General features: G+C 41.5%; 1 protein-coding gene across 1 annotated transcript; it reads right to left on the reverse strand.

Annotated features, from left to right (window-relative positions):
• Nucleotides 1-1,068: 1,068 nt before the first annotated feature.
• hdac9b (histone deacetylase 9b) lies at nt 1,069-22,591 on the reverse strand. The gene is made up of 11 exons (XM_082551579.1): nt 22,045-22,591; nt 15,041-15,282; nt 14,535-14,700; nt 13,221-13,344; nt 13,001-13,122; nt 8,584-8,715; nt 8,162-8,277; nt 6,586-6,708; nt 5,647-5,824; nt 5,320-5,534; nt 1,069-3,127 (listed from the first exon to the last, which is right to left on the reverse strand). The coding sequence occupies exons 1-11, from the start codon at nt 22,151-22,153 to the stop codon at nt 2,798-2,800; spliced, it is 1,857 nt and encodes a 618-aa protein (XP_082407705.1). The 5' UTR covers nt 22,154-22,591; the 3' UTR covers nt 1,069-2,797.
• Between the last annotated feature and the right edge of the window lie 2,392 nt (nt 22,592-24,983).

Here is a 24,983-nt window from a genome sequence, read left to right on the forward strand (position 1 = left end):
TTTTGGGGAGCTAAGAATGTGTTTTTCTGTTGCTTTTCTGCCTTAAAATTTATGACTCCACAAAGTCATCATTACCACCACTATCGCACATTCTTATATGTATGTGCACACTCAATCCAAATATTTTTTTCTGAAATAGCACAGTTGGTGATAAAATACAGGGCTAACTTAGAGTTTATTCCATTTAGAGAAAATAGGTAGAGTTTTGTCGTTCTTACTTCCTTACACCTTTAAAAATGCTTGTTTGCTTTTACAACTGGCCCTGTCTGCAGCTGGGGAGGGGCAGCGCAGATGGATTTGGGCTTCGTTATTTTTTCTCCCTTTGTAACAGCTCATTTAAAATCACGAGAGCCTGAAGCCCAAGACAGATGGAATCTACTTAAGAAAGAGTCAGTGTCTAATTTAACTCAAATGCTTCCTAATTTGAAGTAACTCTACACCTTTGTGAAAATGCTCCAGGAGCTCTTATGAAAGTTTCATTTAAAAAAAAAGAAGAAGAAAAGGTTGGGTAAAATTTGTTGTTTTATATCATTCATTTTCTTAAATCTGTTATTTAGATGAAACCGCCAAAAACAGGCCTTCCTGCTTCTGTCACTTGAAAGTTCCCAGAGTAGCATTTTTGCAGAGAGCAACATTAGACTGTGACTGAAGTTTTCTGGTCTCATCATTGCGTGTATAGCATATCAGGTCAGGCCCATGAACTAAGCCTGCTGTGAAATTGCTTAAGCTTGGTTTGAAAAGTATTCACGCAAGTCATATATCACCTGCTCTGAGCTCACCTTATCTTGACTGTTCTAATACCGCAACAAGAAGCCTCGCTTGCTCACATCAAAGAAATGTTTTGAAAGTCCCTTAAGCTCCCTTTAAAAAGTAGATCTCCTTGCAATATAAGGCTGGGCAATACGACCGTAGTGTGGGAAAAGCAAGCTTGGCTAATGATTTAGGAAACCTGTTTGTGATGTTAATTTCAAAATGATTAAAAACCTTAAGTGTTTGTGGATATGCTTTGGGGGCTTTTTTTATGATGTTTTCTACTTTCACTTTTCATCAGAAAAAATACAAAAAAAGTCAGAGGTAAATTAACTTTATTTTTTTTTAAAAAAAAGAAAGGTTTATCACGCAAGGCAACAAAGAGAAGAAATGCAAACTGCTATGAACAGACCACAGGACCCCTGCACCTCCCCACCTCCACACACTGGCAGCAAAGGAGTTCTCATTACAACCAAATCAAAGGAGCAAGAGAACAAGACTCACATTGTTCTGATTGTGTTTACTTACACTAAAAACATTAAAACTGGACAATCTGAATGTACAGTATAAGACAGACAGTTTTGATTTCACATGAATCCAAACACAGAACCTTACACTACCTCTTTTAGTTTTTATTCATGGTTTTTTGTTTTTGTTTTGTTTTTTTAAAACATTTAGCCGACAGCATAAATGAAACAGGAAGGTTCACAGCTATGCAATACAACTGATTGATCACCTTAAGACAGACTATACATGTCGCAATGGGCACTTCGGGGGAAACGGGTTCACAAAAAATAACGGAGAAGCGAGGTCCCGTCCAGTTTTTTTGTTTTGTTTTTTTTTTATTAGATTTTTTTTTTTTATTGAAGTAACATCAAACCTGCATGTTGAGGTAAGCATGCCACAGGGGAATACAGAGGAAGCGATTCCCTTTAAAAAGGACTCCCTTAACCATATCCCCACTCACTTTGTAATTCGCTTTGACAGTAAATCAATTCTTAAGCCTGGCCCCTTGGACTCCTCCAACCCTAGGTCCTCCTCTCTCAACATTCCTGCACACATGAATCACTCCAACTCCTGGCTTCTAGAAGGCATTTCCTGCCCGGCCCTCTCTCTCTCTCTCGTTCTCTCTGTCTGACTCCTCTGCTGAAAGCTGGGCAGGAACTGGGCCGAGCTTTGATTTGGACCCAGAGGAGAGACGGAGGGAGGAGAGCTCAGCTTAACACAGAACCCCGGCTCTGGTACTGCTAAGAGAGTAAGAGACATGGAGACTCGGGATGTGTCTGCACACCCAATAAGGGCTACAGTGCTTTATCCTTCAAATTGCAATGTGAGCAGTGGCAATATCACTCCCAGCACAAAAGCCAACCCAAGGGAGCGTCCTCCTTAGGATTTAAGTGTACATTCTTTCTAAGACAGATGTTTATTATTTCAGGTCTGAGACCATTTAACATGGAACATCATCACAGATTTTCGAGAACAATGCGGTATGTACTGTGAGGACTTACTGACTTACACAATGATGGAGTGGATAGCAGAGAATTCAAATATTTTATCCAAAAAACAACAAAAGAAAAACAACAAAAAAATACACAATGGGAACAAAAGGTGGCTCTTTAAAGCTGTACACCTGCTCAAACTTCCCTCTAGAAATCATTTTGATGCCGAATCCACAGGATATGTACACACAACGTTTTGCCGGCTGAGCAGACTCAAAAAGACCAAAGCAGCTCTTAAAAACAACGGTCTAAATTTTTTTTTTTTTTTCATATTTACACAAGTGAAACGTACATATTTTACAGAGATCACTGCACAAAAAAATCACAAATGGAGAGTTTTAAGAGTGTAGGACGAGTGAGGCTGCAGCTGAGTGAAAAGGGGTCATATGTCATGACAAGGAGAGCTGGCCTACTGTGCAATAGCTGCTGTGTGCACGTGCGTGTGTGTGCGTATGTATGTGTGCATGTGTTGTCTGCAGATGTGCATCTTTTTAAAGACTTCTTTATTTGCGAATGTTGCAAGTGTGTGATCTCATCCTCTTCCCCTCTCAGATCATGGCTCTTATCACCAGTCTCCCTTTGACCTGGTGGAGATAGGTGCTCTGCTCTGACTCTAAGCTCTGATTGGTCAGAGCCTCATCCTCACTATCAGCTGGCTCCTCTTTGACCTTGATGACCCCGTAGTGAGTGTCTGGGAGCTCGCTGCTCGAGCCGCTGCTGCTACTGCTGAGCGTGTGCTTCCGGATAACACCTCCAGGGGGCAGCCTGTCCTCCTGCATGCCCTCTACTTCCTCTCTGTGCTGCTCCTCCTGCTCTTCCTCTGATTCCTGCAGGTGTGCGCTGGGCTGACGTAACTGCTCAATGGACTTGGACAACAGCTGCAAAACATATTGCCTTAATATTAACGGTGCTATCCCACAGTCAACGGTCGCCAAAAATCAATCTTCAATGAGAGAAAAGCAAAAATAACTCGAACTTGAGGTTTCTGGCTTTATAACCAGAATTGCAGCTTTTAAAAACAAAGGTATTGTCCTCATAAGTCTATTTATAGTCATAATAATAATAAGACATGCAAAAAAAAAAAAAAAACCTCAGTCATTATTTGGTAATCAAATAAAGCAAACACTTCACAGTCCCTGTAACTACGTCATTCCCCATTTTAAAACTACAAAAACTAAAATAAAACACACAATGTCTTTCAAGTATTTCATGGTTCTACATCATGTATTGCAACAAAAATATGTTTTTCTTACACTGGATCAAAAAAGAAACACTTTAGAGCTGGAAAGGACCCTGACATGTACATTATTTGGAATAATAGAAAACTAAATTCTGTATTTCTTTTGACAAGCGCAATCAAACACCAATATCTGTTTAATGTAAGGCCAGCTATGAATGAAATGTTTCTGACTGATGCATTTAGGAGGGTTGCGGGTAGATTAGCCATTATTCCTGCCTTTTATGTGCATAAATAAATATTCTGTAGCAGTGACTGGACCATTAAAGGGGATTAGTGTCACTTAGTTGCATTATAATATAAAGCCTAACACGTAAAAAGGTCTTGCCAACTGCAAATCATGTTTTAGTCTTTAAAAAATAGTTTATATTCTGCACAGTTCTGCTGCAGGGAGAAGAGAAAACATAAGACAACATTCTCCCTGCAGCATCCTCTCTACTGGCATCTGTGAGCACATCATATTACACTCTCAACCTGGATTATTTATTTAGCATAGCACTTCTTCTTCTTTTTCATACTCCCATTACAAATGTTCTTTCACCAATCACAGCTACAATTCTCCATACTTGTGTCTTGGGGCTTTGCTCAATGGCAGCTAACAGTGCCATAATATGATTATTTGACCACAGGGGGGCTCCAGAAACAGACAGGAAAGTGTTTCCCTCTAAATGGCTGGTAACAAATAACATTACAGCCTACAGAATCCGTATATAAATACCCTTTCAGCTACAGGAATTAGCCTCCTTAGCTTGGCACTAGTAATCAGAGTTCATGCCCCTTCCTAAGATCCCTAAGCGCTTCTAAATTTCCATTAGTGCCCCCTACTGTTGCTGGCACTAAAGGATGTTTCAAAGCAGCTGTAGACAAGCCTCTGCTAGGAAATTAATTAGGGCAATGTTTCAGAGATCCCTCTCAATAAACACTGAGGGCTCATCCCTGATTAGAGGCCATTTATAACCTCCACTTAAAGAGGCTTTATTTGCGATCTCATTGGCCTGAGTGATCAGAGCCAAACCTGTTCACGTTTTGCTACACAATATGTCCCTATTCTTCCAAACCTCCCAATAGAATCAGATTCACAGAATACTTAATAAGATGATAATATGATTTTAAAACAAATTTTTGGCTTTCAGGCACATGTTTTGTTACAAAAACTGTTAAAGTTGTGCGTCTGTACTGCACCACCAAAATCCAGCTTGTGGAGCTTTGTGCTTTTTATTATTTCAAGGTTTAAGCTGTTCTATGGTTCCCATGGCTCTAGCAGGGCTGAGTGTTGGGACACATCAGTATGAGAGCTCACACAATGCAGCCTTTCACAGTGTCTGCCACCTCGCACACGTCCCTCAGCAGCATAATTAGACTCAGTGTATTGGGAGGTCGCCTCGGCCAGCTCGCAGAAACACAAATATTGCCACAAAGGAACAAAATGCATTCTGGGCACTTTTTTTCTTCATTTGATCTAAGATGAATTGAATTTCACAGAGTTAGCATGTGAACAGCACTGATGCCTTAAGTTATGATAACAAAATTAGTGCAGGGGAAGGATTTCTTCCCCATTTGAAGTCAGGCAAAAGGTCCTGGCCTTGCAGAAATAACACAAGGACTTCAGGGAAGAACAGGCAACGGCCCAGGTCAGTAAACTTGAGCGGCCACGGATGCTTTTACAAAAGGCTAAAAATAGAGGAGCATTTGTGTGCTCAAAATGATTAAATCAGACTCCCTGCAGTAAAACAAGACCCTGTGAGGCCCAAACAGGAATACAAAATGCTGTGAAAAGATATTTGAAAGTCAAAATCCTTCCGTGCGCATTAATATTGATGACTAGCACTGTACCTTATTTATATGGACCTGCTGCTGGTATTGTTTCTGTTTCTCCAGGAAGTGCTGGTGTTGCTGCTGGATGACAAGTTGAGCCAGTGTGTTCTGAGGCAGCGGTGCTGACTGGGTTCTGTTCAAGGGCCGGTGTTTTGGTAGTTTTGGCCGAGTGCTGGAGGGACGATCCTTCATGGCCAGGGGGGACTGAGAGTGTGATGACATGGAGCCTTGGCCTTGTCAAAAGAAAAACAAAATCTCTTATTAAGTTTCTCCCAAATTCATGACATATAAATGACGTAATAAAGTTGTACAATGTGTAAAATAATATACTTGGCACAATCTTACCAGAGGAGAGTATCTTCTGCTGCCTCATTTGCTCCTTCTGGAGGAGGTGTTGGAGGAGAGCCTGGTGGCTGGGGCTCACCTTAGACTCCAGGCCTGTCTGAAGGGGCACAGGGCCCAGCAGGTGCCCAGGCAGCCCGTGCTTGATTTCTGTTGATCTGTCTTTCAACCCCATAGCAGCCTGATAGAAGAGTAAAGATAAAAAGTTGTAAATCTTAGGGAAACAGAAGTGAATCTCTAAAACTGTGAGTTAGTGGCAGGGATAGCTCAGTAGGTAGAGTGGCCGCCGTCACGATCGAAAGGTTGGGGGTTCTAATCCACTGAACGGCTCCCCTGAGGTACCTCTGAGCAAGGTACCGTCCCTACACACTGCTCCCTGGTGCGCCTGCTTATTGGCTGCCCACTGCTTCACTGAGTGAATGGGTCAAATGCAGAGAGAGTAATTTCCCCACGGGGATCAATGAAGTATATGTTATTATTAAGACCATTTCTTTAACACGTCTACTTCAATAATAGCTTTTTTTTATGAATGAAAATTGCTCTTGTTGCATATATGAGTAAAGCTAAGGGTGAAATCGGACCATTGATGGTTAGAAGAAGCTGATGCACAGACCGCTGTGGAATGTGCCAGAGAACTAAAAGATGATATATCACGTGTTGTGCTATCAGGAGCTGCACTTGAGTGGACTTGGACTTTTTTAAAAGCTGTGATAAATGAGGTAACAGGGGAGGATAAGAGCACGCCTGACCCAGAACAATGTTTATCTAAGGTCGATAAAATCATTTGGGGCCGCAGGTCAGTGACCTGTGCACCCAGACAGTCACTGATGGCAGGTTTTACAACCTACAGAGCGAGTTGAAACGTTGACGCTGACTAAATGGCTACACTGGTGTATGCAGAAAGATTTCTTGTACGAGTAAGTGTGCAAAAGTGGTACTCACACTAATTGGCGAGGATGCAGTAGAAAGCCCCAAGGAGATGTTGGGTAAAGAGGGAGATGTGTATAAGCTCAGCATGGGGACAGAGCCCTCTGGTCGGAACAGTCTTGGCTGGGAAGGCCATCTCTACATCAAACATGTGGAATAAAGCAAAAGAGAGAAAGAGACAAAATTTAACAGGAGGTTGCAGATTTAGGAATCCAGCTGAGCACAGTTTCACAAGCCAACATGAGCACAGCCATGACCATAATGACCTATGATAAATAACAGCCCTCCTCACTGCAAACAAAGAGGTATGAGTTTTAATGTTTGGCGTTTAGGAAAATAATGGCACCACTGAAGATGGTATGCTATTATAAAGCAATGCAAACCTCTAAATCTACCGTTTTATCCTCAGCTCCTCAGTCCCTAGCCAGCCCTCTGCCTGTTCCTACTCCCCAGTCCCCACCCTCAAGCTACTCTCTCTGAGAACATCAGCAATGGGGCATACTTCCTGTACCCAGCTGAGCAGTGGACCAGCATGTGGTTTTGGAACAGCCATGTTTATCCTTCCAACCCCTACCAGTACTCAGTGACCTGTATGTGGATATCCGGCCCGTATTTGACCCAAGGGACCTGTTCCCTCTGAAAAAGGATACCTAATGTAACGGTGCACAAACACGCCTTGCTTTTGCAACAGGCATGAGGTCCATGAGCAGCCCCGCAGTCCACCGGTGTCTCGCATGAGAGCCCCGGCTAGGGCCGATACAATAGCAGTCCTGTGTGTTTATGTTGTTAGCATCTGGGTGTCTTTGGCTACCAGTGCCTGGGATATCAATTAAAATCCACAGTTTGACTGTCTCCCTAAGCCCCAACCTTCAGCCCGATGTCAGGGCGTCTCTCCCTTCTCTGTGTCACTGGAGGTCCCAGGGAGAGTAAACAGTGATGGTTAAGCAAAACACAGCTGCTCTGTTAAGATTGTTCAGAGATGTGTCATATCTGCCACACTTTATAATGGCCTGCTTTGTGAACTCAATCTGAGGGGAGCTCTGGTCAGTAACTCAGCCATGAATCTATTGGGAAACGCCTCAGAACAAATCAGTATAGGAATGCAGCCAGGCCGGTGACAGGAACACAACGACAAGCCAACAGCAGCCTTGCAATCAAACTACAGATTTTCTTACTTTGCAAAGCATAAAACGAATTCTAAAGTACATCTGGAAAGAAAAAAAAATGTTTGATAGAAAAAAGATGTACACTTAGCTGCTTTTACGCTTAGCATTTTAAGACGGGCTAAATTTATTTTCCTACATAGTGCCATCTTTATAAAAGAAAACATGGGCAATCAGCATGTGGGTCGAGCTGTGCCCATTTAATGTCAGTGTAGGGAGCCATTTTCACTGAAGTGTAACAGACGGAGGGACAACTGGCTGTTTTTATAGCTGCAAGCAGAAGGGCAGAGAGCCGTTTAGTGCCCTGACTTTAAATGATTATTTTTTGCTATTCAAATGATATGCCTGCAGAAACGCTTAAGAATTTAGACCCTGCTGCTTTATTTTTTTGGCACAACAGTTGCAGTGCATATGATTTATAAACATACCTCCGTTTTTGTGGTAGTAGGCAGAGAGGAGGGTCCATTTTCAGCCCCCAAGGCACTTGAAGCCCCTATGGGAGAGCTGGGGCCAGAGCCAGGGGCACTGTTAGTGGGCGTAGAATCTACAAAACATCAAGGAGTTAGACGCAGTATGCGTGCTCACACTCTGCACACAACACACATGCACTGAGGCTTAGCAAAACAGCTGTAAGCCTCACGACAGCTTAATGTGTATGGTCACAGCTGCCTGATTACAATGGTATTTTTTTACATCAAAGTGCAATAGCCATCATGTAATTATAATACTACAACATATGCTTGTGTTGCTTTTAGATAATATTTTAAGAAGTGATAATAAGCTATTGAAGATTGTCTGCACACGTAACAGAAAAAAAGGAATTCAACACGTAGTCGGTTATGTTACACACCCATTAGCTCCAAAGCCCTCTTTTTGTAAGGAGTCATGATGTTTCCATCTCTCCTCTTTAGCATGGGGCTGCTTCTCCTCTCCGCCACCTTCTGCTTCAGTCTGGATCGTACCTTTAGGTTGGGCTCGGAGGCTAAAAATAAAAGACATTTTTCAGTAAGTCTGGATCGTATGGAGATAAGTTATGCTATCATGTGAGTGTATTCAAACAGGATGTGTTTATACAGCCTCAGTAAGGGAATGTATCAATGAAAGAATAAATAACAAGACTAACATAAAACAAAAAATAAATATGTCCAAAAAAAAGCATTGTTGTCATGCCCTGACATGTTACAACTTCAGTTTCGTAGAATTTCCAAGCAGGTTTCAGATAAATTAAATGAGTCAGGATTGGGCCCATTTCCACCTCATCTGGACTAAATTAGGTTGAGCAACACACAGGCTCTAAGTGAAATAGTCCGCTACCTGCCGCCCTGGTGACCACAGTCTGATACAGTAGCAACAGTTAAACTAACACAAAAACATGGCAGATGTTTGAGGCTCTCCCCACACTCTCCTCTTCCTAATGCGAACCAGAGATACCCAAATACACAATCAGAGCACATTACCAAAAAGCCTCACTCACACACAGCCTGGCCTCAAGTGATCCAGACTTATTATTAATGCACTTCCCCCTCGGCGCTGACCACCAGTATCCTTCATGACAGACAATGCTTTCAGACTTTCCCATTTTTCTTTATTATGGATTAAATATGTTGATCAAATGTTGACGTTTTGGCTCATTTTATTTTATTTGAACACTTTTTAAGTGGGTCAAATTTACTCAGCAGGAATGGTCTGGTCCAAGACTGCTATTCTAATAATGCTTCAATATAATCACCAAACTTTTGTAAGATACCCGAGATGACTTTTTCTACAAATTTTTGACAAAAATTGGCAACTGAGAATAAATTTTTGCCATGCAAATCAATGCCTATAGATAAACAGACTGGAGGTAAATGTTAAGAATGGGAAGCAAAAAACAAATAGACCCTTTAAATAAGTACTGATGACATGATCATTAAGGTTGTTGGAAGAACTATATCTTTGACGCATTTGACGAAGAAAGAGATAAACAAGGACCAGAGGATGAATCATAGAAAAGAATTCATTTTGAATCATGTAACCATCGCTTATATGGATGCAACACTTTTACGACCACTGAACCGTGACTCTGTTAGTTATGTCTTGCAAAGACTTCCCGTCAACCTTTTAGGAATGAAAAACTGCAGCTACCTTCACACATAAATAAATAAGCAGAATGGATAAGCTGATTTTTTGACTGAAAGCCAGAGCACAAAGCTGTGCTAAAGTTATGTAAACCCTCTGTTACACAATAGCCAACCTGTTTCAATTATTTAGCGGATCAATAATTAAACAGGCCTTCCGACATGTACAATATACAGATATACTTTACATAGGGAACACTGCGGGGAGGAGGAGAGGGAGAAGCGATGGGGGCAAAGCTAGGAGAGTGGGCCAAATGCTGCTATTTCTGGCTTTTGTCAAAAGCAGCAAAACCCTCTTCCCTAATACGTGGCACAGACCTCTAATCCTGTGGGTGTGAGGTAGAATGAAAGAGAGCGAGGGAGGAAGAAAGGAGGCAGGAGAGATAAATGGAGAGAAAACGCTGTTGGGAGTCTTATGAATTTGCTTCACGCCCTGCTGCCTTGATTGCTTTCTATTTTTACACGCTGCTGCCACCAAGCTACGCATCCCAATTGGTCGCCACGGGAACGCCAGACAGCAGCTTGTGAACAAACACTTTCTCACTGGTCTCTATGGAAAAAAAAAGCCCGGATACGCAGTGCAACAGGAGGTAATGATGGCGGCGGAAAAGCATAAACTCTGAGCACCTGGGTCACTTCTGTTCCGACGTCTCAGTTAATGACAACATTACTGTGCGGTCGTAAATCAATCTCCTTACGTTATCGCCACTTAATCAGAACTTTAGCTCTGCTGTCACTGTGAGCACTTGTACCCATTAGAGATTGGACCTGGACAGATGGCTGAGTGGAAAGCTAAGGTGTGTGTTCTCTACATAAGGAGGCCAGCTATGCATTGTTTTGGGCATCCTTGTTTTAATTAATGCTGAACAGAAAAAAAAAATAATAGTGCTCATTATTTCAGAAACATTTTTTTTAGCCAAAGGTGCATTCCTTTTCACCTTAGACGTTCAATCTTTTAGGATCAGCACCTTAATTTCTTTTAATAAATCTTTCAGATACAAAAATCCGATTATATTCTTAGCACACAGGCTCCACACAAACCTCACTTTGTTTTACTTTGGGCTTTTTACAGTTTTACCTTTGCAGGATTATTTTTGAAAATCTTTCCTGCACCTGCTGAATGCACACATTTAGTAACTGGGTCAAGACTAGGGAGGGTGTTGCACTTCTTACTGCTAAGCTGCAACTATTCTTGCCACAGACTATCGCGTGCCCTCGGCCTGTTGCAGTACCAGGAATTGAAACAAAGAGGATATATACCGAGTAAACAAGTTAATCATGTAAAATTCTTTAAACTACTTGAGTGAGTAAAATAGCGACAATGACACTAACACTATTGTTTACTTTTAGGCAAGATTTACCAACTATTATCAGGGCACCTAATAGCAGAGGTCATAATTAGAGACTAATAATCTAACAGGTTTGCACTCGTTCACTGTTACTCATTTACTAAATTTCAGTTAGTTTCAAGGTTTTCCTAAAAAACACAACATTTGTTTAGGGTAAGCACTTGGTTCCCTTTTTTAAGGGTGAGGAATTAAATGCAAAAAGCTTACTTGAATATGAGAAAAGACAGCTACTGATCACCAAGTTATGAGCTTGTGAAATAAACGCTGCACATGCATCGCAAACCTCATCGTTAACCTCAGAGTCAAAGAGTAAAAGAGGATGCTGAGCCGCCCGGCCGACTGAAGCAGCGGGGAGTCTAACGCGGCGCACTCGAGTCTTCTCCACTTTGTTTTGAGAGAGCTATCTTTGCTTAAACAAACAGTCCTGTCGAGGTTCATCCTGCCAGTGCCAGTTCTAAGACGGCAACACCTGCCAATCAGCTATCAGTGACAGCCGGTGGTTCGGGGAACAACACTACCTTTGTGCATCCCCCTCGCGTGCCAAGCTCTCAGAGGGCTTTAATGAAGACAGGCAGGAAGTGGGGGAGGAAGGCCTGAGCAGGAAATGACCACATATAGATCCAGGAATCCAAAGGGTTAGAGGGTTAGAAGTAGATTTATCAGTGCAAGCGACTGAGCCATAAATGGATGCACGAATGTGTCTGAGAAGCGGGGAGAACGAACTGTTATCCTTCCCCCTTTTATTTGTTTAAATGGGCCTTTCTGTACTTGCACTGAAATGCAAACAATGCCATAAACAGTCTCTCTGTTGTGTTAGATAAATGATTTTCCACTTGTTGCACCCCTTACATCGTGTCTTTGTCTAAAGGTACGTCTCAAAAGTATAAATAGATATTTAGAGGAGATATTCCTCCTCCACTTCACAAAACGGTAACGCACATCAGAGATCAAGATGCAATATAAATAAAATTTCACACAGCTTTCATTTACCTTTCTAATATTTGCTCTTGACATGAACTGGCTTTATTTTATAAGGTATAATTCTTCTTCCTGATCTCCAAATTGTGTACACGCACAACACGACAGGCCTGTAGTTAAATAACTCAACAAGTAGAACTGTTTTCCAGTGTAATTAAAAGAGACACAGAAGGGAAAAGAAGACAATATAATTTGATAACCTCATTGCCAAATTATGAAGCTTTTAACCTGGCAAGCTTTTATGCTTTTGCAAACCAAGAGCTGCAGGAACTCCTCAAACTTTAAACCAACAAACCTGAGCTGCTTTTTAGTGACAACCTGTGTTTTTTAAAATAGTTTTTAAAGCCCGTAAGTCAGGAGAAATTATTCTGCCATAATTCTTTCATTTACCGCTAATCAGCTTCAGAGAGGCCTTTGAACTGGGTTTATTATTATAACATAGGGAAAAATGTGGGCCTTGTTAAGCTAATATTGGCAAGCTAATATTAGCACAAAAAAACAGCAGATCTATGCTTGTGAAAGAAAAACATGTGAAAATTGCAGTGCCCGTGTCTGTCGATCATGTTTTAAAATGATCCAAAAAAAGAATCAAGAAGACAAAAAAAGAAAAAAACAAGTTAACTTTCGCATGTTTTGCGTTGAGCCCTGGAGGAAACACGGGGGTGGGCGCAATGAGCCTAATCTTTAGAAAGTAATAAAATGACTAGCAGAAGAAAGCACACTGAAATAGTTAAATTAGATGGCTGTATATTTATGTATGTACAGTATTCATATGTATTTGCATTTTTATTTCAGTGGTGTCTGCATTTGCAAATTAGCAAACCTGTCTTCCTCAAGGGGAAGTCGTCCTTGCTCTCTACGGGCGACGGCAGAGTATACTGGCAAGTGGGCGATGTGCCGCCCAGAGGTGGAGAGCTTTGGTCCAGTGATGTGTGGTGAGAGGACCTGTTAATACAAGAATAAATCAAATAGCTGTAATATATGTTTCTGTGTGACCCAAACATGGCATTTTATCGGGCTCTAAATCAGTGGAAAGCACTTACGTATACCAGAGTTTTGGGTGCTGAATGAAAGAATGATTAGCTCCATTGCTAGCAGAGTCTTTAGCTGATTTGCTCAACAGAAACTCTTGGAGTTTCTGCTTCACTTCCGTACTAGCCACTGCACCTGTGAGACCAACACACGGAACGGAGGGGATTGGGGTTAACCTAGGGCTATGATTAACAACATATAATTCCATGCTTGTTGCTTTCAGATATCTGTTTCTATATCACATTCACCATAAAACTGAGATTCAGATCTGCCCTCTTCTCTATAATCCTTTTAGAATATATTTACTAGACTCTCCAACAAAATTATGTAGGAAGATCTCCCCCTAGTGGTCTAAGAGCACTATATTAGTCCTGCTAGAGTGATCCTGCACAGAGATGTTCTTTCAAATCAGGTGGTTACAGTTGCAGGGTACAGTTTCAACTTTGCCCTGACAAAGTCATAAATCTCATCTATTATTAGGTATAAGGTAAAAACAGAAATGAAATACTATATCCGGCTCGATTTTCATTGTGCTGTTCAAAGACATTTTCCCCTAAACACTAAACTTAAATGTCACCTGCCAACTTTATGTCATTCGCTGGTTAAGTATCGCTGCCATCATTGCTTTATTGTTTTATTGTTTCGTTTTATCTGATGTTTAAAGCACATTTGAGCTGCGTGGTTTACCTTGTTGCCAGACGTCATCCAACAGTTTGAGCAAATACTGAGAAAAGCAATAGCCAGAGGGCAATTTCTCCTCTAGTCACGCTCACCTGTGCAGTCTGAAAATTATACTTTCCATGATTTTGTATTTATTTATCTTTTGTATCGCATCTAATATGACTGAGAACTGATTATCACCAACCTAAGCACAGAAATATCCAAAGCATCTGCCTGACTAAGATTAAGAGGTAAAATGTGTTTATATTAACTTATCTTTATTGTTTTGTATAGTACATCTATTAGTTATAACAGCAGATATTGGAAAAGATTTTGTGAAAGTGTTTATTACAATAAATATTTAGGTTCATGATGCCTACAAAGGTGATGCTTTCCACATTTATAAAAGTTTTATAATAGTGGTGACAGAAGAGGTTCTTGGTCCAAAGGGAATATTTTAACGAGTGTAACATCAAGCTTTACTGTAGTGAAGCTTTCCTATCCAGCTGTTGTATGCATATTGTGCTTCAGCCGTTCAGCTAATGTGATGTGTTAAAAAAAGGATTGATGGGTTAAAACATGTGGCCCCATGCTTGCTTTCATCTGTGTCCTTTAAAAAATATATTAAAAAACTATTGGTAGCGGTGACGGTGTCGAGCTCTTACTCTCTCTGGAGCGTTCCTTGCCCCTGAGGCTCAGGCTGGAAATGTGGTGTTCTCGTCGATGCTTCTCCTGCTCCTTCTCCTGCTGGCTCTGCTGCTGCTGCTCCAAACGGCGCTCCTTCTCTGCAAGTTCCTGCTGTTGTTTCATGGCCTGGAGCTCCTGCTGAAGCTGGGAAGCATGTAGGCATCACATCAGCATGAACACAGCACTTTTTAAAAATAAATCACATTGGCTTTGGCTAAATTTTGCACTTTCTATTTTGCAGTGATGGCTAACTTTGTGTTTGACGGTAAAAAACTAAAGTCATGCTGAGCTAATGTATTGCTCAACACTTTGCCCTGCTGCGCTGAGTTGTTTCCCCTTTTTTGCACTTTTTTTGATGTTTTCCTTAGTTATACAGTTTTCTAGTGATCTGCTATATGTCATGCTGTTTTGTGTTGTTTTGTGTTGTGTTGTGTTGTGCTGTGCTGTGCTGTGTTGTGCTGTGTCTCCGTACAACTGTTCTAACCTTGAGGTGCTCCTGGAGCTGAGCCTGGTGCTGACGGGTCAACTTTTCATGCTGCTTCTGGAACTCGCTGATTAGCAGCTGCTTCTGGATTTGCTGCTGTTTCTGAATGAGGAGCAGCTCCTGCTGCAGCTGCCTCTCCCACAGTCCTGGGTCCGAGCCTGGCCCCAGCATCCTCAGATCTGTGCGGAGGTCCAAAGGAGACAAGGGCTCCACAGCCAATGGCACGTCTGGTTTAATATCCACTGTGGCACAGAAACGGCAGAGCAAAAAGAGATTTGTCAGTCCTAATTGTACCCTCAACAACTCAAGTCGGAATCAGAGGAGGCTTTGTGCAATCTATAAGGAATCTTAAAAGTTACAGATGACAGAAGCAAAGTGAAGACTAAAGAGGAGAGAAAGACAAGGTTCGGAAAGGAAAAGCAAATTCTATCCCATGATCCTCAGAAACCTGCAATTATAATAGTTTCTATAAACAAACACGGGATCACATCCGTCAGCGCAGAGTCTACTGGGAGTAGCTGCATATGGACATTTGGAACAAAATATTTAAGTAGTTATGTAGAGTATTTATATAAGCCCTGTCTTCCCAGTTGATAAATAAATAAAGGGATTCTGTCAGGCAGATATCCCTTTTTAACATAAATAATTTAAGGTGAAGTAGATTGGGAATCTGTAAGTTTGCAGATCCATGCTTCTGTGATCTCTCTTTTTCTGTTCTCGAGTGCAGATGCTGCAATGTGCGCATTGGTAAGAGCTGCCTCTATTATAAGTAATTGCCAGATACAAAGTGAGAGGGCATCCCTTTGGTCTCCAAGCTCTATATATAGCCTGTTCCACAGAGAAAATCGATTGCTGGTTAAGAACATAGGAGACAGGGCTACTTCATCTCTCTTCTCCATAGAGGATGTTTAGTGATTGTACAATATTTTCCTTATTGCTTTGCCTTTGCTTTAATCCACACTACTCTATCCAGTTTAAGTAACATTTTTTTTCTGAAGAATCACATCTCTGAACCAGCTTTAGGTATTATAAAAGGTATTCGTGTGTACATTTGGCCAGTGAATAAAATAAAAATGTCCAATCGCTAGAAAAGTAGACATGTTAGTCATGCTGATCATGGTGTGACATTCAAGGGAAGATACGCATTGTCCAGACTGTATAATGCCGCTTCCATTTTTAAACCAGAGAAATATTCAAAGCTACTTAAAATTCCAGTGGAGCTGGAGGGGAGAGTTATTGAGTGCATTCATTGCCTTAATCTTCTCGAGGGTCACATCTGAGAGAACAAATACCACACCACCTGTTCTTTGAAAGCTGAGCGAAAACTGACACTTCATATAATAATAATCTTTCGTTGGGTTCTGTTACGCAATAATACTTTTTACACTAAAATGCCACAAAAAAAAGGTTTAAACCTGCTAAAAAAAAGAGCCAGTAGCCAACAGTTAGGAAGCAGAAACCCCCACCCTCCACCCCCACCCCGTTCACTGATGCTGTGAAGCTCACTGGCGTCCATTTGTTTTGCCGTGTAGCCTGTTTTTCATTGCCACCATTCCATGTGTATGCGGCGGTGATGATTATAAATAGAAACATAAAAGCAAGTGGCGCAATCCTGGTCTGTGACAAACCCCACACCCTAGTATCCACCACCGTAACTTGCCGCTGCCATGGCAACGCTGGCGACGTAATTATGTCTCCCCATTCTGCAGTGATCGAGTCTCACTGCATGTCATCTTCTGCCTACATTGGCAATGTGACATGTTGACTATTATATCAGCTTTTTGCCTCTTATATAAGAAAGGAGTCCCCACTAGAGAGAGAGAGAGCGAGAGACAGAGAGAAAGCATTACAAAACCCACCAACACAAACACTCTCACACACACAAATACACACACGCATATTTGGGAGAGAATCGTTGGTTAGGTGATAAGTTGTCTTAAAACATTTTCAAAAAAGTGAAGGCAGCTTGAGGGGACTCCCGTGCTGTATATTTCCTCTCTGTGTTCTAAAAACAGCTCCAATCAAAAGACAGAAGAGGGCAACAGCTCGGCAGGCGCGGAGAACAGGCACCTGTAGAACAAACCCTTCCCGTCTGACAGGGAATATTAATCATGGCTTGCAAGCACTTTACAAAGGACTCTTTTGTAGCGGACGCTGTTCCAGGAGCAGCCGTGACCCTGTGAACCGTCGAAGGGTTCGGAGAGTCAGACAACATTAGTGCTACTTTTTCATAATGGACCTAAATATAGCAACAAAAAACACCTGCTGCCTGAGAGAATTCACTACTGTGATACCTAATTAATCTCATATTTCATTCCGTACTCTTACTGCGACTGGCATTAAGGACCTCCACTTTGATCTGCACGTCAAGCTGAGCCTCCATCACAAAATCTCATACAGTGGTTTAACATGATGGGAAGGGGGAGGGAGGGAGGAAGGAAGGAGAGAGGAGGAGGACCATGAAAGCTTAAGCCACCTTTGATAACCAGGACTGTATGCGATGGCCCTTGAGGAAACCTTAACAGCCTCATGTGCCTGTTCTATTCTTGTCTGGTTTCTGTTGGCAAGAATAAAGCTGAATGGAAAGACAATGTTAAAGGAAAAAAGTAAAGCCCTAAAGCAAGGGTGGCACTGTTCCAACCACACTGAAGCATCTACCTTTTTAAAGTACAATTTGCAACTAACAATTCTCATCATCAATATTATCGTCCGTGAACAGTCCTGGATATCATCTCCGCTATTGTAAATTTACAGTTATATAGATGCATTTAAATAAAATGCACCTCGAAACTACCCAAACCGAAATGTGCTGTTTCTGTATCAAAAAAATACGGAACCACCAGTAACTAGGTCTAAATATAAGTGCTTTTCTGAGCAGGGTCTTAATATAGACAATGTGCGAGAGGCTGTCACAGTTGTGAGGCCGCCTGCTCAATTTAACATGGGCAAAAATAAAAGAGCAGTGTCACATTTATGTAACTTTCAGGTCCTTTTTCTAAATGATCACTCACAAGGAAGAGCCTTCCACTTCTGGTTCAGTGGTCTGACTGGAGATCATGGATAATTTTGATGAGTCTTGATTGGTACAAAGCGCACAGAAGTGTCTCTAGGCGGTGGTAAACATGAGATTTATGAATGACAGGTCCCAAATTTGTTTTTAGCACAAGGGAGCAACAAGCACCCTGCCCCGTGCCCAAATTCCTCCCTGTGGAGGGCCTGCCAAGGGGGGATTGGGTGACTCATGGCCTGTGACCACACTCCCAGTGCAGCGTCGCACCGCCAGTGTCCCCAAAGTGTTTATTTCTATAACCGATCTGCCTCTCATTAGCCTTGGTGGCGGTTAGGGTGACAATCACGGCCTTAATTTGAGATGTTGGATGGTTATCTTTTTTTGCCTCAGGCCACATTAGCAGACTTCCCATCGTAGAGAGACACATCACCAGTGACACTACTATTACACATGAGGATACCAAAAGACATATGAAGATGCACACTGCAAAATATTAACACAATAAATCAATAACGCAGGCTTTGTTTGACTTCCAGGCTAAAATAATGCTTTAGCATTTTTTGAGAGCTTCTAAACTGACTATTAAAATGAGGATGGAGTTATTAATATGGTAAACGGTGTCTTCTGACTATAAATACTGCAGGTATTCTTAACCAGCTGTTTGCACCTGGGGGTATATTCTGGTGCCACTGTGTGAGACTGAAGAAAAAAGGCACATAAAGCTTCTGTTCACTCACTTCTGTTCAAAAATGTCTGTTGGTAAACCAGTTAACAAGTATTAACATAAATGCTTATTTAGGGCTTATCTGGGGCTTAGTCTAGTTTCAGAGATGTGTTTAAATAACAATAGCACTCGTGCAACATGTACTATGGAGTCTATTCAGAACACATTCAGTTATTTCATTACAATTCTGTAATGAAATAACCAAGTGCTAATATTCTGTAAATATTAGCACTTTGATTCTAAAAGTTAAGATCAATAAATTAGCGTAAAAACATTTCAGCAAACAAAAAGTATGAAATTCATATAAATGCAGCATTAGAGGTTGTTGCTGTTATGTAACTCGACTTCCACCAGTTTTCCCAATAACTGCTTTTTTTGTTTGATGAAATTAAAACCCGTACAAGGCCAAAAACATCACTACAAGTGCAGCTGTAGTTGTGTTTTTCCACTGAACCACAGGAGTGTGCACAACAAGAAGGATACCATCTTCACTTTGCTGATACTGCTCCTAGACCGTTATGTATAATTTGCATTTTATTAGTTATTTGCCCATTTGAGCATCAAAATAACGAAACACTATGAACTGCACTTTAACCGCGCATGTTGTGAACGTTTCGTGTGAAACAGAGAGGGTTGCTGATCTAAATTCCCTGTCTGACAGTATAAATAGAACCAGATACAGAAGATGTTTGAGGGCAAAAATAAGCTGATGCTTGGGACTGCAATGTGGTGCTGGATCTCTCATTAAGTGCCTTGTTATTTTGAGCAGCTGGCATGTCTAAACCAGGAAACAGGTCTTTATTTTTAAGACTCAGGCTCGTCCTTGCAGCTGAGCCAGAGCTGCGGTCTGCAGGCTATCTACTAACAAAGAGAACTGAGCTGAGCCACCACAGGCCTCTCACTGAGAGGAGCCAGGAGTCCAGTTGTCTCCCGTCCTACCGTCATAGCTAATCGTCTTATAAAACAACATATATATGAAACTGTTATCCAGGCACAATGTAGAAAGCCCAGCAAAGGACAAGTAACAACTGGGAAGTCCTTCTGTAACACGGCCAGCTGATCCTAGAGTCACTTAAATTCCAAATAAATCAATCAGCAAGAGTCAATTACCTTAGCTCGCTGCACAACCGCAAACCCTCTAACCATCCATTAGCATAAACAACATGAATATCGAGATAAACAGTGAGAAATATGCATCTTGTATTTCTAATTTTTGATGATCAAACTGTTATAACACTTCTACAACATTTCAGAAGCAGAATCAGTTCATTCTCATAATGAGTCATTTTCATGCAGTGAAACAAAATAAAATTCTTTGTATTATTTTGAACCATCTCTTTTGCAGTAAGCACTTCAAACACAGATGAATAGATCAAGGATATGGACAAGGGGACTTGAAATGTAGGCCACTGTTATTGTCTGAAAGGTCCCCATTAATATTTTACATGCAGGGAAAACTAATTACTTTTTTTCCCTGTTTGTCAAGAGCCCATCTGAAGACTGTTTTAATCACAACTTTGATGGTGCTGTCACTGTGCAAAACAAAAATGCAACGGAGCCCTCCTTCTTTGCCGATCCGCTTGAAACAGCAGACAAGTACAGTATCATATAAAAGGTCAAGCAGTTTTCTTTAGAAAACAGTTCACAACAAACCTATTCAGTCAGTGCAAGGACCGCGTCATCATCAACAAGAATCCGCACAGATAGAGTGTCATGAAAATATAACAGCCAATGATTGAGCTCTCCCCGTGTCTAAAGGCACTGTACCTGCTATGTCTACAACTCTTTCACAACACGCAGTAAACTCACGGAAAGACACCTCTGAGCAGCTTCCTTAGACAAATAATGTTACTCACTGTGGACTGATTTGCTGTAAAGTGGAAAGAAAAAATTAAACAGACAAATGACAGAATCCTCTATAAATATCTGTTCCAAACCATAGTTATATCAGGACCTTGCTGAGATGGAATGATAACGCACAGACGCCTAATCTTAGCAGGCTAATGCCATAAGCTGAAAATAACTCACCTAAGAATAGCTGACCCACAGAATAAGCAAGGAGCCTGATTTCAGGCGCTCTGTATAGCTGTTGTTTGGCTCGTAAGCCGCTAAAGTCAAAGGAAGAAAGCTCTGCTCCTGTAGCCTGATAGTCAAATAACCTGCTCTATTGACAGACGTGGAATGTGTCATCTCTGTGTCATCCCCGGGACTTATTTTTAAATCTTTTCACGTTTACCCCACTGCCTCTTCGTGTTTTCAGTTTGCTTGCCTGAATCTTTTTGGTATTTTTAAAATGTACATTTCACTCTGGGTTTTTGGTGGTGGTTTTTTTTTTTTCTGTTGGATATGCTTAAAAAAATCTTACTGTACATGAAACTAAAATTATTCAACATCCTGTTCCTCACATTGTGGGCTTATTTCAGAAGTAGTAACAACTTAGTGGTCATAGCACATTAAATTAAGCAATGGTATGACTTTGCCATTACTCATGCTTCCCAGCGATCCAAACAAGAATGGAGTTTTTTTAACTCTAAACTAATTTCTCCAAACATGTTTTGAATTTTATCAATAGCCGCTTTGAGGGAAAAAAAAAACAAAAACCCAATGCAAATACGGTGTGACTCATCTTTCGACAATACAGAGAATAGAGCTTACTCATACTGATGTCATGTACTCAATTCAATTCTCAGGTCAGAAATAGAAACAGTCGAGAGAGAAACCTTTCACATGTCCCCTCAGTATTTCTATCACAGTTCTTCCTGTTCCCTGAAAAGTGCATGCTGACATGGAAGCTTGAAAAACACAGCATCCCTGTCATGTTCACACTGACTCGTTTCAGACAAGCAGAGCATGGGAACAGCGTTAACACACATTCTCTCATTTTAGCAGAGCACTTTTTAACTCAAAGCGTCCTCTGCGTCTAAATAGAGAAGCACAATATTTAAAGCGGCGCATGTTATCGCAAGCTTAAATACCTCGATTCAGGAAGAAGTGCCTGGTCGTACCACGCTGCTGTGCTGAGAAGCTTTGAGTTCTCTTTTCGCACAGAAAGAGAGAGATCGGGCGAGCGCAAAGAGTTGAGAGTACGGGAGAGTGAGAGAGAAGGACAGAGCGAATGTGTGCACGAGAGGCACAGTGGATGTAAGACAGCAGGGAAGTAGGAAGAGATTTAAAGACAGAGGGGAGACAGAGATTGGGATGCAAAGAAGGTGGACAAAAAAGGATAAGGCATTCCTCAAGGGGAGTGGAAACACCAGGCTGTGTGATCACCTGAGTTGTTCACGTTGTGCATCTTGCTCGGGTTGGGGAACTGCTGGTGTCCAACGCGCCCTTCTGTTATGGAGAAACTTGACTCGCCCTCGTAAATCGTCTGCAGCATACTCCACTCAGCACTCAAGTCTCATTGCAAGCCTTGTGTTTCCTGACACCAAGAGCCAACCCTCAGCCACTCCAGGGGAGAGACCACGACAACAGGCAACTCTCTCCCTTCCTCTGTCTCCTCCTCTGAGAAACTACTCTCACTGAAGCGCAATAACACAAGCAGCATACACTCTCTCTGCAGGGCTGGTACTCTCCCGGGTGCCCTGCTTTAGTCTGTTCCAAACACTAACACAGTGTTTGGAGAAGAATCCAGCTTCTTTTCCTATTTGCCTCTCTCTCTCTCTCTCTCTCTCTCTCTCTCACTCTCTGTGATTTTTTTCTTCCTCTCTCTTCAGCAAAGTGTCTGATCAGAGACTGAGAAAAAATGTAAAGCTGAGTTGCTAGGAAAGCCGTGTAGTGTGTACTGAGCACCGCGCAGAGGCAGTAATGCAAGCTGGGGAGGGAGCAAGCTTCATTTGCATGTGAATCAACAACTGCGTGGCCCACAGGTGACAGAAATAGAACAATGGCCAGCCCTGGCTAAAAATAGGTCAGGCGAGGCGCAGGGATTGGAGCAGCATTGATGCGTTTAAAAATACCACACCAAACACAGCTGTCTTCTTCAGCTCCTGCCAGAAGGCATGTCTCCTGACTCCCTCTCTGCAGATGGAGGCTTGAATCCTCTATTCTCTCTTTTCTGATTTGTTGAACCTGTCTCTCTCTCTCTCACACACTCACTCTATTTATGTCTTCATTTTGTCCTCTCAGGTATATGGATGGAATGATGCATTTTTGTTCTGATGTACCCGCGAGAGGGAAAGAAACTTTACATGTGCACTTGATAGCAGGCGTTTTGCAAAGCAACTGATTGCCTGTTATTATGAATCACAAAACCAGTGAAATGGTGTATTAACAATTTTTTGCGATGGGGTATTTCGACAAATGCAACCAAACACCGGTGCTCTCGGGCGTAATCTGCATGTGTGACAAAAACGCAACAGGACGTGTTAAGACGAGCGAGACATCTTAAACGAACAGAAGAGTGTTCATTTAAGATGATTTAACATGTGGAGTGTTACCTCACTGCATTAGCTCGGTATATGTGTGGGGTTCAGTGTGTATTCAGGGCAGTGATGCTACTCAGGAAGCATGCTTTCAGCTAACCAAGGAAGCCAACTGTAAGATGCCATAACAGCATGATCGTAATTACATAAACCTCTCAAACTGTGTCAAGAGCACTTTTCCAGGATTGCAAATCCCATTCCCTTGAAACACTCTTGATACTGTTTAATGGAGGATTTAAGAACAAACAAAACACTACACTCCCCATTTACAATCAATAGAACCTAAATTCTAAATTCAAGCACTAAGCTGCTATATATACTTGGATGTTTTTCATTAATATTACAAGACAAAGATCTATATATTCCCACTGTAGCCCATAAAAGCCAAGTCACATGTTTTAGCTGACCACTGATGCAGGGCTGGGTTTGTGGCCAAGCAGCCTGTGCCTTTAAATTTTTCATCTTCCTTCATAATTTGACCTGTCCCCCAGCCAGGGGCGTGGAGCCAGCATGGCTATTTTTAGGTCCCGAGCTCTGACGACTGGGCTACAGAGACACAGAGAAGGAGTTTTACTGTGTTGTTTCAGCTGGACAAACATTTAACCCCTCAATCCTTTTTATCAAAGCACAAACCAAGAAGCCAAGAAGGAAATGCACAGCTTGCAGGCTTAGCCCAGACACAAAACACAACTCTGGGGCTAATGTTTGAGCATGTTGGCTGATTTGATTATTTATACACAGAGCCATCAGCAACAGTGTTTACAGTTTTTGGGGAGGTTATTTTTTATAGAAAACATATAATGGAAAACATATCTTCATATAATCTGTACAATAGTAAGGAAAATTGCTTCTACAAAAAAAATACCAACAGCATAAAACAATCAACGAATGATTGAGTGAATGTTTATAGCGCGAGTGATACCTTACAGATTAAGTAAACTCCAGACTATGGTAGAATTTATGTCGGATATGTGAGCGATAACAAGCCTTCAAGTTCAAGGTAAGGATGGCTAAAGACCCAGAGCTCCATCTGTCACAGTATCCGTCACACCGGGCAAGCTCTGACCCCGTAGGCTGGCCTTAGTCATAGGCTAAAGCATAATTAATCAAGAGAGGAAGTAAAGCTGTCACGTGAATGACAATTATTATGACAAAGGGATTTCTATTTTAAAGTCCTATTTTATTATATTCTATTTCTTCATCAAATCCTAAAATTAAAAGGCCCCTGTGCAATGTTCGTGTGTGTTTTCCACTACTACACAACAAAATACTATATTTAATATTTTTGCCATTAGGATGACTAAAGATCATGTCTGGCTTAGTGTTATTTTTTGATTTACTTCATTTTTTTATAGAAACGACAAAACGTACACACAGATTTATGCTTCAGTTGTTCTACAAATGTTCTCCCCCTCTTTCTCTCATTCATTCCCCCTGTCCTATTTATAAAAAAAAAAAAAAAAAAAAAATGACAAAGGATGAACTGAAGCTCTGCCATCACGTAATGTCGCATACTGCTGTTTCTGATGTCATTTAAAAAAAAAAAAAAAAAGAAAACACAAGCACATTACTCTGCTCTATTACAGGGCGCAGACACACATGTTTAAGTCCCAGTATCTTTTTGAAAAGAAGTTCAGGTCAACCTGCCCTGGTGCATGTCAGAAAAACAAAACAGAAACGTTTCACTGGGACATGTTAGCGGAGATTAACCTACACTTTTTATTTATAACTAGCTTCCTGAGGCTGATGAGGGATTGTGGGATTGGAAATAGCTGTCCAATAGGC

The sequence above is a fragment of the Aulonocara stuartgranti genome, assembly GCF_965226115.1.
Source record: "Aulonocara stuartgranti genome assembly, chromosome: 11".
Lineage (NCBI taxonomy): Eukaryota > Metazoa > Chordata > Actinopteri > Cichliformes > Cichlidae > Aulonocara > Aulonocara stuartgranti.

Excerpts from the sequence above, each read along its gene's own strand:
- hdac9b (XM_082551579.1), bottom strand. The coding sequence starts at position 22,153 with ATGCTGCAGACGATTTACGAGGGCGAGTCAAGTTTCTCCATAACAGAA. Across the intron at positions 8,278-8,583 it reads GAGGGCTTTGGAGCTAATGG|ATTCTACGCCCACTAACAGT; the intron begins GTGTGTAACATA and ends GATGTTTTGTAG. Across the intron at positions 3,128-5,319 it reads AGCAGGTCCATATAAATAAG|CTGTTGTCCAAGTCCATTGA; the intron begins GTACAGTGCTAG and ends TATGTTTTGCAG.